Source organism: Puma concolor, chromosome E3 (genome assembly GCF_028749965.1).
Source record: "Puma concolor isolate L17-30 chromosome E3, mPumCon1.1.hap2, whole genome shotgun sequence".
Taxonomy (NCBI): Eukaryota; Metazoa; Chordata; class Mammalia; order Carnivora; family Felidae; genus Puma; species Puma concolor.
The window spans coordinates 18,046,851-18,062,522 of NC_141682.1; the positions used below are offsets into that span (position 1 = coordinate 18,046,851).

Below are 15,672 nucleotides of genomic sequence, written 5' to 3' on the forward strand. Positions count from 1 at the left end.
TTTTCTCTATATGAAGGGGTTTCTTACTTGCCAACCCATGCACCCGTGATGATACCTTTTTCTATGTCATACAAGGTACTGTGGTAGTTTGATTACACTGATGATCCCCAACTCTATACCTCTTCCTATATCCAAGCCCTTTCCCCCAAAACTTTGCTGTATCCTCCTATCTACGGCAGAGCAATCTGCCCTGCTTGTTGTCTCTGGGTCCGGCTATGTGTCTTGCTTCAGCCAATGGATATTATCATACATGATTCAGACAGATGCTTTAAAAAAAAGTGCTTGAAACATTTCCACTTGCTCTTTTTTATTGTTTTTTTAATGTTTATTTATTTTATTTTTGAGAGACAGAGCATGAGCAGGGGAGGGGTGGAGAGAGAGAGGGAGACACAGAATCTGAAGCATGCTCCAGGCTCTGAGCTGTCAGCACAGAGCCCGACAGGGGCCTTGAAGCCACAAGCCATGAGATCATGACCTGAGCTGAAGTCAGACTCTCAACCGACTGAGCCACCCAGGTGCCCCCACTTGCTCTTTTGTTCCCCTGCCTTCACCATGAGGACATGCCCAGGCTAGCCCACTGTAAGATGATACTGGGAGCAGCAGAGCCAAGTTACCCCAGTTGTTCCAGTCATTCCAGTCCAGCAGACAGACATAGATGGCAACCCTCAAAAATGGAGAGAGCCCAGCCAAGATCAGCAAAGCTGCCAAGCAACCTTCAAATGATTACAGATTTAAGAGTGAGCCTAGTCAAAGCCAGAAAAATTGTCCAGCTCAACTACAGACTTACTTATTGTTTTAAAAGACTGAATTCTGGGGGCGCCTAGGTGGCTCAGTCGGTTAAGCGTCCGACTTCGGCTCAGGTCATGATCTCACGTTCTGTGAGTTCGAGCCCCGTGTCGGGCTCTGGGCTGATGGCTCAGAGCCTGGAGCCTGCTTCTGATTCTGTGTCTCCCTCTCTCTCCGACCCTTCCCCGTTCATGCTGTCTCTCCCTGTCTCAAAAATAAATAAACGTTAAAAAAAATTTTTTTTTAAATAAATAAATTTTTTTAAAACGTTTATTTATTTTTGAGACAGAGAGACAGAGCATGAACGAGGGAGGGGCAGAGAGAGAGGGAGACACAGAATCAGAAGCAGGCTCCAGGCTCTGAGCCATCAGCCCAGAGCCCGACATGGGGCTCGAACTCACGGAACGTGAGATCATGACCTGAGCCGAAGTCGGACGCTTAACCAACTGAGCCACCCAAGCGCCCCTAAAAATTTTTTTTAAAAATAAAGGACTGAATTCTGGTGCGCATGGGTGGCTCAGTCAGTTGAGCATCCGACTTTGGCTCAAGTCATGATCTCACAGCCCATGAGTTTGAGCCCTGCATCAGGCTCTGTGCTGACAGCTCAGAGCCTAAAGCCTGCTTTAGACTCTATGTCTCTCTCTCTCTCTCTCTCTCTCTCTCTCTCTCCCTCTCAAAAATAAAAATAAATTGTTAAAAAAATTAAAGGACTGAAATCTGAGATAATTTGTTGTACTGCATCATTGTAACAATAATTAACTGACACAGGCTCATGTGGGTTAGCAGTGACCTTGCCCTACCTTGGTTTAACCGATATTTACAAATTGAAGGGAGGGTGTATCCAAGTAGAAGCATCAGGCCACAGAAGCTCAGGCCAGAGAGCCACATTTCCTACCCCAATGACATAGCGAATGATCCCCTCTTTGTCTGCTTCAGGAATGACATCCTTGTACTCCAAGGGATCGCCAAACTTTTCTCCATCCGTGATGACTACTAGGATCTTAAAGGCTTTCTCCCGGGCTCCACTACTGCTCTGAAACAATTCTCTTCTGTCCAGGGAAGAGGAAATAAAAGTCAAATGTGAATAGAGATACTCTTAATGCTAAGGAGGAAGCATCAGCAGTCACTGGCTCAGATGTAGCTAGGAGGGGTTTGGGCTCCCTTGGAATGAACACTGAGATGTGGCTGCCCCATGACCTGGAAAGGCAACAGGAGAAGGTAGAAGAGTGGAAGGAAAAGAAATCTTCACTGTATTTATATACTTTTGCATATATTGATTTTTTAAACTATTTTAAATTAAAACAAAATTTTTAAGCTTAATTGGGCCCTCACAAACCTTTCCTGGTTTGATGCAACGTGTCTCTAGCTCACTTTCCTATACTTTTGTCCCAATCCCCACCCTCACCTCTATACACGTACACACACACACACACACACACACACACACACCAGAGTGAACTTTCCAAAACAAGATGTGGTGACATCTCCCCTCTGCTTAAAACCTTCAGTGGATCCCCACTGGCTTTTCAGTTGCCTTAAGGGACCTGACCTCAACTAATCTCTGTGGCCACCCTCTAGCTTTACCCTCATGTCTCCCCTTCACTCCTACCTTTACTCACAACTTGTATTTCATGAACATACAATGCAGAGTCCCTCCTCCACACCTTTACTCATGCTGTTCCCTCCACCATAAATATCCTTTATCCCATCCCTGTCTGAACAACTGCCTTCATTCTTCAAATCCCAACTAAAAAATATCACCTCCTCCTTCCATCCTAAGCAAAGAACTTACACTACTTTGCGGATTCCTGTGGCAGTGTGTGTCCGCCCACGCAACTGTTTTATTGGCCTCACCAGCAATGATGGGTTAGGGTTTTTCTTGAATTCATTAAAGGTGAAATGAGTCTGGAAGTCTTCAGAGTACTGCATTAAAGAAAACTGGGAACAGGCATCTGGTATTACACTGGAGAAAGTGTCCCTCCTCACACTTACCCACCTCCTAGGAAATGTTACATAAATCTTGAAACACTCAAGTCTCCAAATCCCTCCAAATTCTACATTGCCCCCAATTCTTCTGCCACACCAGGACAGAGATCTGCCATCAGCTCCCACCTCTAAATACTAGAACTCAGCCAGAGATGACAGGTAGGTTTCATCTCCCATGCCAACCCTTATCAATTAGTCAGAGCGGCCTGCTTTACAGAGGGTTGGAAGAATGCTTAGGCTGCATCCAGAAAGAGCAGGAAAGAGGATCATGAAAGAAAACATGATCAATTGGCAATTTTGCAATAGAAGTAAAAGAGAAAAGTGGCAGACTGGTTGCCATGGATTTGCCAGCTTTATATGAACTATTTCCTAACCAACCCATTTGCCCTCACCAAGGTTTTGGATTTCTTGAATTGACCCATCACAGTTGAGACAAAATCCTTCATCTTCTGAAAGTCGCTCTGGATGATGCTACCAGAACCATCAATCAAGAAGGCAATATCACTGTCTTGCCGAGGGCACTCTTGGGAAACAGGAGAAAGAGCATGAACTGATTAAGTATTAGAGACTGGGATTAATTCTTTTCCATGTCAACCCTCTACTAAGCAGTGAAAATAAAAAGTAAACAATATGCAACCCATGCTCCAAGCTTAATAAAAACATGGACACAGTCTCAAGATGGCAGTCACCATGAGGAAGGCATCTGTAGAATATGTCAATGTTACTTTTGAATAACAACAAAAAATAAACAATTTTTCAAGGAATGCAAGTAGAATCACAGAGCTGAAGGAAGAAATACAGTGAAAAAGAAACAACAAAATTTAGAAGATGCTTGCACTGTTGGTGGGAATGCAAACTGGTGCAGCCACTCTGGAAAACAATATGGAGGTTCCTCAAAAAATTAAAAATAGAACTACTCTATGACCCAGCAATAGCACTGCTAGGAATTTACCCAAGGGATACAGGAGTGCTGATGCATAGGGGCACATGTACCCCAATGTTGATAGCAGCACTTTCAACAATAGCCAAATTATGGAAAGAGCCTAAATGTCCATCAACCAATGAATGGATAAAGAAATTGTGGTTTATATACACAATGGAATACTACGTGGCAATGAGAAAGAATGAAATATGGCGCTTTGTAGCAACGTGGATGGAACTGGAGAGTGTTATGCTAAATGAAATAAGCCATACAGAGATATACAGATACCATATGTTTTCACTCCTATGTGGATTCTGAGAAACTTAACAGAAACCCATGGGGAAGGGGAAGGAAAAAAAAAAAAAGAGGTTAGAGTGGGAGAGAGCCAAAGCATAAGAGACTCTTAAAAACTGAGAACAAACTGAGGTTGATGGGGGAGGGAGGGAGGGGAGGGTGGGTGATGGGTATAGAGGAGGGTACCTTTTGGGATGAGCACTGGGTGTTGTATGGAAACCAATTTGACAATAAATTTCATACATTGAAAAAATAAAATAAAATAAAATAAAATAAAATTAAAATAAATTTAAAAAATCCATTAAAAATCTGTACATTTTTTAAATATTTTAAATATTTTATTTATTTGTTTATTTGTTTATTTATTTATTTATTTTCAGAGAGAGAATATGCACTTGTACATGAGTTGGGGAGGGGCAGAGAAACAGGAGAGGGAGAATCCTAAGCAGGCTCCATGCTGTCAGCACAGAGACCAACTCGGGGCTCCATCTCACAAACCGTGAGATCATTACCTAAGCAGATATCACGAGTCTGATGCTTAACTGACTAAGCCACTCAGCCACTCCTCTGTTCATTTTTTTCTAAAATTATTTATTTAGGGGTGCCTGGATGGCTCAGTTGGTTGAGCATCCAACTCTTGATTTTGGCTCAGGTCATGATCCCAGGGTCATGGGATTGGGCCCACTAAGCATGGAGCCTGCTTAAGATTCTCTCTCTATCTCCCTCTGCCTTTCCCTTGCTCTCTCTCCCTCTTTTCAAAACTAATTAATTAATTAATTAATTAACTTCTTTTAACATATATGTATGGAGGCTGCTGGGTGGCTCAGTTGGTGGCACTTCCAATAGCCAAATTATGGAAAGAGCCTAAATGTCCATCAACTGATGAATGGATAAAGATGTGGTTTATATATACAGTGGAATACTACTTGGCAAGAGAAAGAATGAAATCCTGCCATTTGCAGCAACGTGGATGGAACTGGAGGGTATTATGCTAAGTGAAATAAGTCAGTCAGAGAAAGACAGATACCATATGTTTTCACTCATATGTGGATCTTGAGAAACTTAACAGAAGATCATGGGGGTGGAGAAGGGGGGAAAATGTTACAAACATAGAGGGAGGGAGGCAAACCACAAGAGACTCTTAAATACAGAGAACAAACTGAGGGTTAATGGGAGGCAGGGGAGGGGAAAGTGGGTGATGAGCATTGAGGAGGGATGAGCACTGGGTGTTGTATAGAAACCAATTTGAAAATAAATTATATTTAATAAAAATAATAATAAATAATAAAAATAAATAAATAAACATTTAAAAATTAAAAATAAATAAATAAATAAATAAATAAATTTTAAAAGCTTTAAAAAGAAAAAGAAACTGACCAGAACCTGTCACAACCACTGACTGTCTCTGAGCATGCACAAATGTCCTAGAGTGTGGTAAATCTATGCAATGGAATACTACTTAGCAATTTAAAAAAGGAAAGAACTACTAATATGCACAACAACATGAATGAAATGCAAGTGTATTATACTAGCGAAAGAAGCCAATCTCAAAGGGTTTTAATTCCATATATGTAGCTTTCTTGAAAAGACAAACTGTACAGTGATGGAGAACAGATTAGTGAGTGCCAGGTACTAAAGTGAGGGGGAGAAAGCAACTAACTATAAAAAGATAGTATGAAGGATTTTTTAAAGGAGTAATAGAACTCTTGTTTTCTGTTCATGTTGTCTTTTGTAAGATTTTATTTTTAAGTAATCTCTACAACCAACACGGGGTTCAAACTCACAACCCTAAGATCAAGAGTTGTATGCTGTATTGACTGAGCTTGCCAGGCACCACATGTTCACATTAGTTTTTTATCCAAACCCATAAATACTTTAAAATTCATGGAACTGTACACTAAAAGAAAAAGGTCAATTTTACTGTATGATCTATAAAAAAATTAAATTACCCAAAAAAAGCGTTGGCTTTTTAAAAATAAATAAACAGATTCTAACATTTATATGGAAAATATACAAAGAAAATTAACTATAGAAAATATACAAAGAAAATTAATCAAAAAAATGTTTGAAAATCTCAAAGATATGTTAATTGGAAAGGATCAAGTGTGTACAGAATGTGCCACCATTTGTGGCACAAAATGAAGACTATAGATATGTATATGCTTGTGAATAAGACGAGAAACTGGCAATGAAATGTTTATAGTGTGTCCTTTAGTACTTTTTGAATTTTGAATCATTTTTAAAGAATTGAAGATGTTTTTTATTTTATTTTTTTAGAGGGGGTGTCACAAGTGAGTGAGGGGCAGAGAGAGAGATAGAGGGAGGGGGAGACAGAGAGAGGGAAGGAGAGAAACAGGGCTAACCCAAAGTGGGCCTTGCGGGGTGTTTTTTTTTTTTGCTTTTTTGTTTTTGTTTTTCTTTTACCAAAGTGAGGCTCATGCTCATCCAAATTGGGTCTCAAGGTCACCCAAAGAGGGGATCGTGCTCACCTGATGTGGGACTCCAACTCAGGAATCATAAGATCTCGACCTGAGCCAAAATCAGATGCTTAAGCTATGAGCCACCCAGGCACCCTAAAAATACTTTTAAAAATACTTTTAAAAGAAAAGTATTGAATCCTGAGAGTGAGAACAGAAGAGAGAAATGTGAGGGTGGAGCTGAAGCCACAGAACTGGATGTGATTGGGCGGAAGAACACATGGACAAGAATAGAAGCTATAACATGGTACCCCTATGCATGCAAAGAAGGCAGAGGAAGACTGCCTGGAACTGAAGCTTAACAGAAGCCCTTGGCAGGGGGAGAAGCAAAGACAGAAGAGAGAAGGGGAGGGGAGGAGAAGGCAGGAGAGGGGAGGAGAAGGAAGGGGAGGAGAGGGGGAGGGGAGGGGAGGGGAAGGGGAGGGAGAGGAGAGGAAGGGAGAGGAGAGGAAGGAGGGGAGGTGGAGGGAGGGGAAGGGAGAGGAAATGAGGAGGGGAAGGGAGGAGAAGGGAGAAATCTAGAGCCAAGTTGTTTTGGGAAAGAAGAGATGATCTGTAAGTCACATCAGAAAAGTCAGTAAATATGAGGGCAGAAAAGAGATTTGGCATTTAGGGAATCATAAATGCCATTTGCAAGAGGAAGATTTATATGATGGTTGAGCAGAAGCCAGATGTCAGAGGGTGAAGAATGGTGATATGGGGGAAATGGAAACAAGGAGAGAGAGCCCTTTCAAGAAGTGTGGTGGTGAAGGTAAGGAGAAATGGCAGAAGATATAGAGGAGATCAAGGAGAGAGAAGGGTATTTTTAGTGCTATTAATTTTGGTGGTTGATTGATTTTAAGATATGGATAAGCATGAGCATGTTTACATTCAAAAGAGGGGTAGAAATTTAAGCTCCTAGAGAGAATGAAAGATTTAGGATGTGGATTTCAAGTTGGTGAGGTGAGAGAGCCTCAAAAGCCCAGAGAAAAGAGTGATTCATGGAAAGGTGGAGAGACAGGTCTTTCTCTAAAACCAAGGGTGATACCATTGCAAAATTTGAACAAGGAGAAGGGGTAAGTGGAGGGAGTTCATCCCTGGCAACTTTGATTTTCTTTGTGAAGAAGGAAGGTTATCTTTTGAGAGTAAAGTACAAAGGAGCAGAGCTTGAGAGAAAAAAAAAAAAAAAAACTTACAAAAGGAAGATATATCTGCCCTTGTTTCCAGAACCAACTTGAAGACAAGAAAAAGAAGGCCAAGCAGCTGAAGAAATAAGTGGCAAAAAGTAGTTTAGAAAAAAAAGATTCAGTCAGTCACTCACTCTTTCAGTCAACAAATGTTTGGGGAACAAGAATGTGGTAGGTAGCCACTAAGGTGGTCCCCAAGATTCTCACCTCATGGAAATAACACCCTTGCATAGTCCCTTCTCTTGAGTGTGAGCTAGACTTTTTGACTCAATTCAAAGAAATATAAAATTACAGAAGTAATGTGTTTTTACTTCTGAGATTAGATTATGAAACTACTGTGTTTTCTTCCTTGGGTGTTTTCTCTCCCTCTTGCTCTCCTAATCCCTTGTTTACTCACTCTGGAGGAAGCCAGCTGCTCTGTGGGGAGCAGTTATGAGATTATTTATAGGGAAGCCCATGTGACAAACAACTGAGAGAAGCCTCCAGCAACAGCCAGTGAAAACAGAGGCCTTCAGTTCAACAATCTGGTAAATGAGCTTGGAAGTGGATCTTTTTCTCAGTCAAGCATTCAGATGAGACCACAGCTCCAGTTGAACAAGTTAACTTCAATCTCACAAAAAAAACCCTAAGGCAGAGCTACCCAGCTAAGTCATGCCCAGATTCCTGATTCATAGAAACTGTAATATAATTAACATTTATTGTTTTTAGCTACTAAGTTCAGGGGCAATTTGTTAAGCAGCAATAGATATAGTATAGAACAATGAACAAGCTGGACAGTAGTATCCTTGCTATCATGAAGCCTGCATTCCAGAAGAAAGGACATAAAATAAACAAGTAAAATATGTACATACAAGTATGAAAATGGTAAAGTAGGACAATGTGGTAGGGAGTGATGATGGAAAAGATTAGAAGATCCACTCAGAAAAGGCCTCTTTGAAGAAGTGACATTTGAGCAGAGTTGACAATAATGGGTTGCCAAGTAAGATCTGAGGGAAGAGCATTCCAGGCTGAAGGAATAGTGAGTGCAAAGGCCCTAAGACATGGACAACTTGGTGTTGTTCTTGAAGAAAGGCAGCCAGAGTGGATGGAGCACAGTGGCTGAGGTAGACCGGATGGGAGAAAAGTTGAAGAAGCCATACCATTCAGACCCTCAAAGGCTATGATTAGGAGACTTAGGCACTTATTCTAAGGACAATGGTTGGGACATCATCTCACAAAGATGAGTGGGCATTTCAGGACTTTCCTTATTTATATATATTTATATTTATATTTATATTTATATTTATATTTATATTTATATTTATATTTATATTTATATTTATATTTATATTTATATTTATATCAGGACTTTTCTTAAAGTGCAAAATCCTAGCATCAACTCCTACCATCTCTGTTGGAACCTAGTTGCCTCCCACTTCTGCACCTAGATCCCTAAGTCACCCCTCAGGCTGTGAATAGTCCCCATCCCAGTCCTGCCCTTATGCTCACACTACCCATCTGTATTCTTTGCCAAAGGCCACCTACCTCTGAGGCTCTCTGGGAATCTCTGGGGCTGCTGCCGTAGGTTGGATCCAAACAGGAAGCATAAGCCATTCACATAGGTGTTCTCCTTACAAGTTTGGTGCACAGTGGGACCACAGGCCTGGGGGAAGGTTGCATGTGGGAGGGGCCGTTCCTGCTTCCTGTCCTTTTACCTCAGCATCGCCACCCTCCACAGACCCCAGCCCCAGCAGCCATAAGCCCCTGACTCCTTCTTTCAGAACAATCCCATGACCCAGGACAACTCACCAGCAGTCGAAAAGGGTTGGTGGCAAATGCCAGAGACAGGCCCAGAGACATGTTCACCGCCTCCAGGGGGACTGAGGAGACATATATATATATACATGGTCACCTTCAGGGGCATAAAATGGGCTATGTGAAGGTCAACAGAGGTCACTTTAACCTGGGAGACATGCAGACTAAACAGATCAAGGTGAACCTAAGTCACAGGAAAGGAACATGAAGGGGGTGCCTGAAAGTATCTGAGGTAGAGCCTGCATACAGCACAGACTGATGAACTGGATGCCTGAGCCCCCAACTACAGACGCTCAGAACAAAAGGAATGCCTGGCAAGTTCAGGTGTACACACAGGTGGAAGCCTAGCCCTGGATCCCAGGGAGGGGCAGTGACTCACCCTCCAGGGAGATAGGCTCACACTTGCCCGTGCTGTAGTCACACTGGTAGAGGCCACCTGTTTGGTTGGCAGCCTTTATCTCCTGGGGGGCTCCAACCACCAACCTGGGGGGAGAGTTAGGAAAAGATCACTACAGGGACAAGAGAAAACCATGGCATGTGGGAAAGAAGGAGACCATGGAAGTTCTGCCACTCAAAGGAAAGTGAGAAGAGACAACCCTCAGTATTTCCCAATTCCCTGAAATAGGAGGAAGATTCAGCAAAGAAAAAAAATGGGAAAAGTTTAAATATTGGAAGGGGAAGGGCCTCCTTAAGAATGACACAAAACCAAGAAGTCATTCAAAAGTTGTGGCATCCTGGGGCACCTGGGTGGCTCAGTCGGTTGAGCGGCTGACTTCAGCTCAGGTCACGATCTCACAGTTTGTGAGTTCAAGCCCCGCATCAGGCTCTGGGCTGATGGCTCAGAGCCTGGAGACTGCTTCCGATTCTGTGTCTCCCTCTCTCTGCCCCTCCCCCATTCATGCTCTGTCTCTCTCTGTCTCAAAAATAAATAAACATTAAAAAAAATTAAAAAAAAAAGTTGTTGCATCCTATATTGTACACCTGAAATTAATATAACACTGTATGTTAACTATACTGGAATTTAAAGAAAAATTTTGATGAATAAATTCAACCATTTTAAATTCAGTCATTTTGAATAAATTTCTGTATGTGATATCAGGGAAATGCAAATCAAAACTACAATGAGATATCACCTTGGGGGCACCTGGGTGGCTCAGTTGGTTAAGCATCTGACTTTGGCTTAGGTCATGATCTTGTGGTTCGTGAGTTCTCTCTGTTGTCAGCACGCTTCCGATCCTCTGTCTCCCTCCCTCTCTCTCTGTCCCTCCCCTGCTTGTGCACATGCTCTCTCTCTCAAAAATAAATAAACATTAAAAAAATAATGATATATCACCTTATACCTATTAAAATGGCTAAAATCGAAAAACACAAGAAACAACAGGTATTGGTGAGGATATGGAGAAAGGGGAACCCTCACGCACTGTTGGTAGGATGCAAACTAGTGCAGCCACTCTGGAAAACAGTATTGAGTTCCCCCAAAAAGTTAAAAATAAAGCTATACTACGATCCAGCAATCGCACTACTGGATATTTACCCAAAGAATGCAAAACCAATAATTCAAAGGGATACATGCATCCCAATGTTTACAGCAGCATTATCTACAATAGCCAAATTATAGAAGAAATCCAATTGTTCATCAACTGATGAATGGATAAAGAAGATATGGTGTATTCTGAGCCTGGCTGGCTCAGTCAGTGGAGTGTGTGACTCTTGATCTTGGGTTGTGAGTTCAAACCCCACACTGGGTGTAGAGACTACTTAAAAATAAAATCTTAAAAAAAAAAGATGATGATGATGATAATATGATATATATATACACATATATATGTATATACACACACATACACGATGGAATATTAATAGCCATAAAAAAGAATGAAATCTTGCTGTTTGCAATGACATGGGTGGAGTTAGAGACTATTATGCTAGGTGAAATAAGTCAGTCAGAGAAAGACAAATACTGTATGATTTCACTCATATGTGGAATTTAAGAAACCAAGCAATAAGCGAAGGGACAAAAAAAGAGAAAGGCAAACCAAGAAACAGATTCTTAACTATAGAGAACAAAAACTTTTTTCTAAATTTCCGTATGTGAAAAACTACCATATACAAAGTTAAAGGACAAACAATAAACTGGTGAGAGGGAGATTAGCAACTCATGCCACAGACTACTTTCCTCAATATAGTCAGAGCTCCTACAAATCAATAAAGAAAAAAGAAATAAAACAATAGAAAAATGGGCAACAAATAAGAAAAAGGTTCACAGAAAAGGAAATACATTTCTCATTTAAAAACAAGTGCAATTTAAGGGGCACCTGCATGACTCCTGGGTAACTCAGTCAGTTGAGCATCCAGCTCTTGGTTTCAGCTCAGGTCATGATCTCACAGTTCATGAGTTTGAGTCCCTGACATAGCAGACCCTGCTTGGGATTCTGTCTCCCTCTCTGCCTGCCCCTCTCCTGCTCTCTCGCTCTGTCTCTCAAAATAAATAAACGCTTTAAAAAATAAAAATAAAAAATAAAAATAAGGGGCACCTGGGTGGCTAAGAGTCTGACTTCTGTTCAGTCATGATCTCAAAGTTTGTGAGTTAGAGCATCACACAGGGCTCTGCGTTGACAGTGAGGAGGCTATTTCAGATCCTCTGTCTCCCTCTCTCTCTGCCCCTTCCCAACTCGCACACATGAGCACCTGCACATTCTCTCTCTCAAAAATAAATATAAATAAATGAATAAATAAATAAATAAATGCAATTTAAAACTAAATTGAGATACCATATCTAACCTATTCAATTTGCAAAGATCAAGAAGTTTGATTACACATTGGGTTGGCAGGTGGGTGGGGAAGTAAGTGTTTCCATAAATTTCTGGTGTAAGTGCAAACTGTTTCCACCTCCACCAAGGGTAATCTGGAAACATCTATTAACATCACATATGCATTCCTTTGATCCAGGAATCCTAGTTCTAGGAATTTGCTTCCAAATATACTCACACATGTACAAAAGGACAGCATTTTTCACATCACAAAAATTTGGAAACAATCTAATGTCTATTAAGAAGAGATTTAAATGTAATATCAATGTAAACTATAGTACCTCAAAATAATAGAATATGATGCAAGAATTTAAAAGAATGAGTTAGGGGGCACCTGGGTGGCTCAGTTGGTTAAGTGTCCAACTTCAGCTCAGGTCATGATCTCATGGTTTGTGGTTCTAGTCCCACATCAGGCTCTGTGCTCACCAGAGCCTGAAGCCTGCTTCAGATTTGTGTCTCCTTCTCTCTCTCTCTCTCTCTCTCTGCCCCTCCCCTGCTTGTGCTCTCTCTCTCTCAAAAATAAATAAACATTTAAGAAAAAATTTTTAAGAATGGGTAAAGTTTTTATGCATGTATCTGGGAAAATTACCAAGCTCTATTAAGAAAAAAAAAAAGCGAAGTTCAGAATAGAGCAGAGGCTGGCAAACTTTTTGTGGAAAGGTAATACTATTTCCATAATTCTTTTTATATAGGCAAATATTTTAGGCTTTGCAAGCCATATACTCCCTGTTGAAGCCTCTTGATTCTCCCATTGTAGCTCCAAAGTGTCCATAAACAACGAATAGCAAGTTGGGATGAGGATGGGATCAATAAAATTTATTTACAAAAATAGGCAGCAGTAGTTTGAATACAATGTGTGCTACAAATTGTGTGGGGAATGGGAGTTAAGGAAATTTGGAGGTACACACAACATAGACTCTGCAAGGACCCACAAGAAACCATTTAACAGGGAACCTCCTGGGTAAAGAATATGGGAAGGGAGTATGTGCTGAGGAGACTTTTTACTATTGCACTCTTTAGGATCTTTTGAATTTAGAACTCTCTATCTGTATTACCTATACAAAAAGTAAATCAAGAAAAAAATCCACAAAATTGTGATTTTTTTTTCAAGTATATAAGTGTTAAAGAGAAGTGTAATACAGAGACCTCCACATGTGGTCCTTACCGGGATCCCTCAAGCTGGACCACACTTTGCCCGAAGCCCGCTGCATTCTCTTGGAATAGCGTTGCATGCTTAGTATCCAGGTTGAACCCATGACATAATAAAGCCAAGGCTGGAAGGAGGAGAAAGCCTGAGGGTCAGGAGGACATAAGGAGATAAGAAAGCAACTTGGATGTGAGGGTGATCTGGCTGCGACATCTGTCACCCCATTGATTGCCAGGGTTGATTCGGCTGATTTGACTGGCTAGGCGGGTGTCTCCTTCCTCCCTCACCACTCCATGTGCTTCCCTCCCAAAGTTGCGCGCTCGGTGGAAGAGGACGACCTTCCCTGACAGAGGAGGACCGTTCTTCCACCACAAGTATATGAGTAGCTGCGCTCCCATGCTAGAACCTCCAAACAAGCTCTCAAGGTCCATTTGTAGGAGAACGTAGGATAGTCAAGCTTCCAAGACTCCAGACACATCCAAATGAGGCGCTGCACGTGGCAGTCTGCCTTGCTTTATAAAAATAAAAATAACACTAATAATAATAAAAATAAATAAATTTTTTAAAAAAGCAACTTGCCCTCCTGCTCTGTGCATCTACCTGCTGGAATTCACCCTAACCCAGCATGGAGATATCTGCCTCCCAGGTCCAACTGTCTTACTGTCCAACTGTCTGAAGTGGAGGTTGGCACACTTTTTCTATAAAGGGCCAGATAGTAAATATTTTAGGTTTTGTGGGCCAAGAAGCAAGTAGAGTACATTAGGTAAGTACTTACACAACAAGAGAGAAAATGTATTTCCACAAATTTTTCACTAGGGAAATTCAAAATATAATAATTGAGTACAGCTTTTTTGTAATATAAATTTACTAATGAGACAAATGGAATTCTTTTGGGAAAATAACGTGTCACTTCACCGGGATTCAGAGTTAGCTTTCCTTATCATGAATCAATTGCAAATGTTCACCTGAGACCTATGGCTCACAGTACAAAAATAGGTAGGGGAATCCATGCCTTATGGCCACAGGCATAAGTTACTTTGCTGACTCTTGGCCCAAAGACCACTAATATGGGGTACAATCAGTCCCTCTCTGAGCTCCACCCTATGCTCCTACCCTGCTGATTTGCCTAACAAGTTCTTAAAGACTCTCTATTAGGCAATTTCCTTCATATGCAACTCTCAAGCATTTTTTTTTTCCTTTATTTGGCTCATTCTCCACAAACCACAGGCATGAAAGGAAGCAGATTTGAATCATTTTGGTCATTCAACAAACATTTACACCTGGTTCCTTGGAAAATAGAACTGTAGACAAAGTGGAGATGGTAAAATGGAATCCAAGAAACACTCTGAGAATCCAATATATGTTGACTTTTGGGCATATCATTCCACCTGTCTGGGACCTCAGTTTCCTCATCTGTAAAGTGAAGGGGACAGCCAAGCCCCATTGCATTGTCTGTAAATTTAAATATTCATCCAAGCTTCTCTGGTCATCCCATCTTGGTCTAGTTCTCTCTGCTTCTTAAATCCCTTGTCCTTCCTCAAATTCCCCCCATCTAACTCCTAGATATTCTGTGCCCTCTCTCTCCACTCAGAGACTCAAAAGGTCCCCATCTCCCCACTCTGATCACCCCACCACCACCAAGTCCCTAGGGTACCTGTTAACAGAAGAACTCTGTGAGTCATAGCTGGAGGGAGCAGAAACTGTGGAGCTGGATGCACCACTGAGCCACTTCAAGAAAGCCACCAAAGACAGGAAGGACAGAAAAGGAGAAGTAGGAGGCAGAAGTCTATTAGAGATTCAAAGGAAGAGGGCGGGGGCTTAGTGAGCACAGTCCTGCTCAACCTTCTTCCTTGGACTACAAACAGCCTGTGCTCCCTCCCTAACCATATTCCTGGCCCAAACCAAAAAGATCCCTGTCCCAAAGGTATTCTTTGCCCACCCACTTCTAGGGTTGGCCAAGCATTATGAAAAGCAACCTGAGGGGTGCCTGGGTGGCTCAGCTGGTTGACCATCTGACTCTTGATTTTGGCTCAGGTCATGATCCCAGGGTCCTGGGATCAAGTCCTGTGACAGGCTCACACTGAGGGTGGAGCCTGCTTACTTGGAGCCTGCTTAAGATTCTCTCCCTCCACCCCTCTCCCCTGCCTCTTGCTCATCCTCTCTCTCTCTAAAATAAATAAATAAATAAATAAATAAATAAATAAATAAATAAAAAATATATATATATTTAAAAAAGAAAAGCAAGCTGAAGAAACTTAGGGTCTGCCTCCTGGAACATGTGTCTAAACTA

At 41.5% G+C, this 15,672-nt stretch overlaps 1 protein-coding gene across 9 annotated transcripts in view; it reads right to left on the reverse strand.

Moving 5' to 3' along the window:
* The window catches only part of ITGAM (integrin subunit alpha M), a 44,710-nt gene extending 29,575 nt beyond the window's left edge, over window positions 1–15,135 (reverse strand). For 7 of the 9 annotated variants that reach the window (XM_086692318.1, XM_086692314.1, XM_086692317.1 and 4 more), the window contains exons 1-8: window positions 15,037–15,135; window positions 13,401–13,527; window positions 9,805–9,908; window positions 9,420–9,490; window positions 9,156–9,273; window positions 3,165–3,295; window positions 2,579–2,724; window positions 1,682–1,835 (exon numbers count right to left, since the gene is read on the reverse strand). In XM_086692318.1, coding sequence (XP_086548444.1) covers window positions 1,682–1,835; window positions 2,579–2,724; window positions 3,165–3,295; window positions 9,156–9,273; window positions 9,420–9,490; window positions 9,805–9,908; window positions 13,401–13,527; window positions 15,037–15,064 — 879 coding nt within the window. In that variant the 5' untranslated portion in view covers window positions 15,065–15,135. The remainder of the gene's footprint in view (window positions 1–1,681; window positions 1,836–2,578; window positions 2,725–3,164; window positions 3,296–9,155; window positions 9,274–9,419; window positions 9,491–9,804; window positions 9,909–13,400; window positions 13,528–15,036) is intronic. The other 2 variants (XM_086692316.1, XM_086692315.1) reach the window with 1 other exon arrangement.
* Window positions 15,136–15,672: the final 537 nt, after the last annotated feature.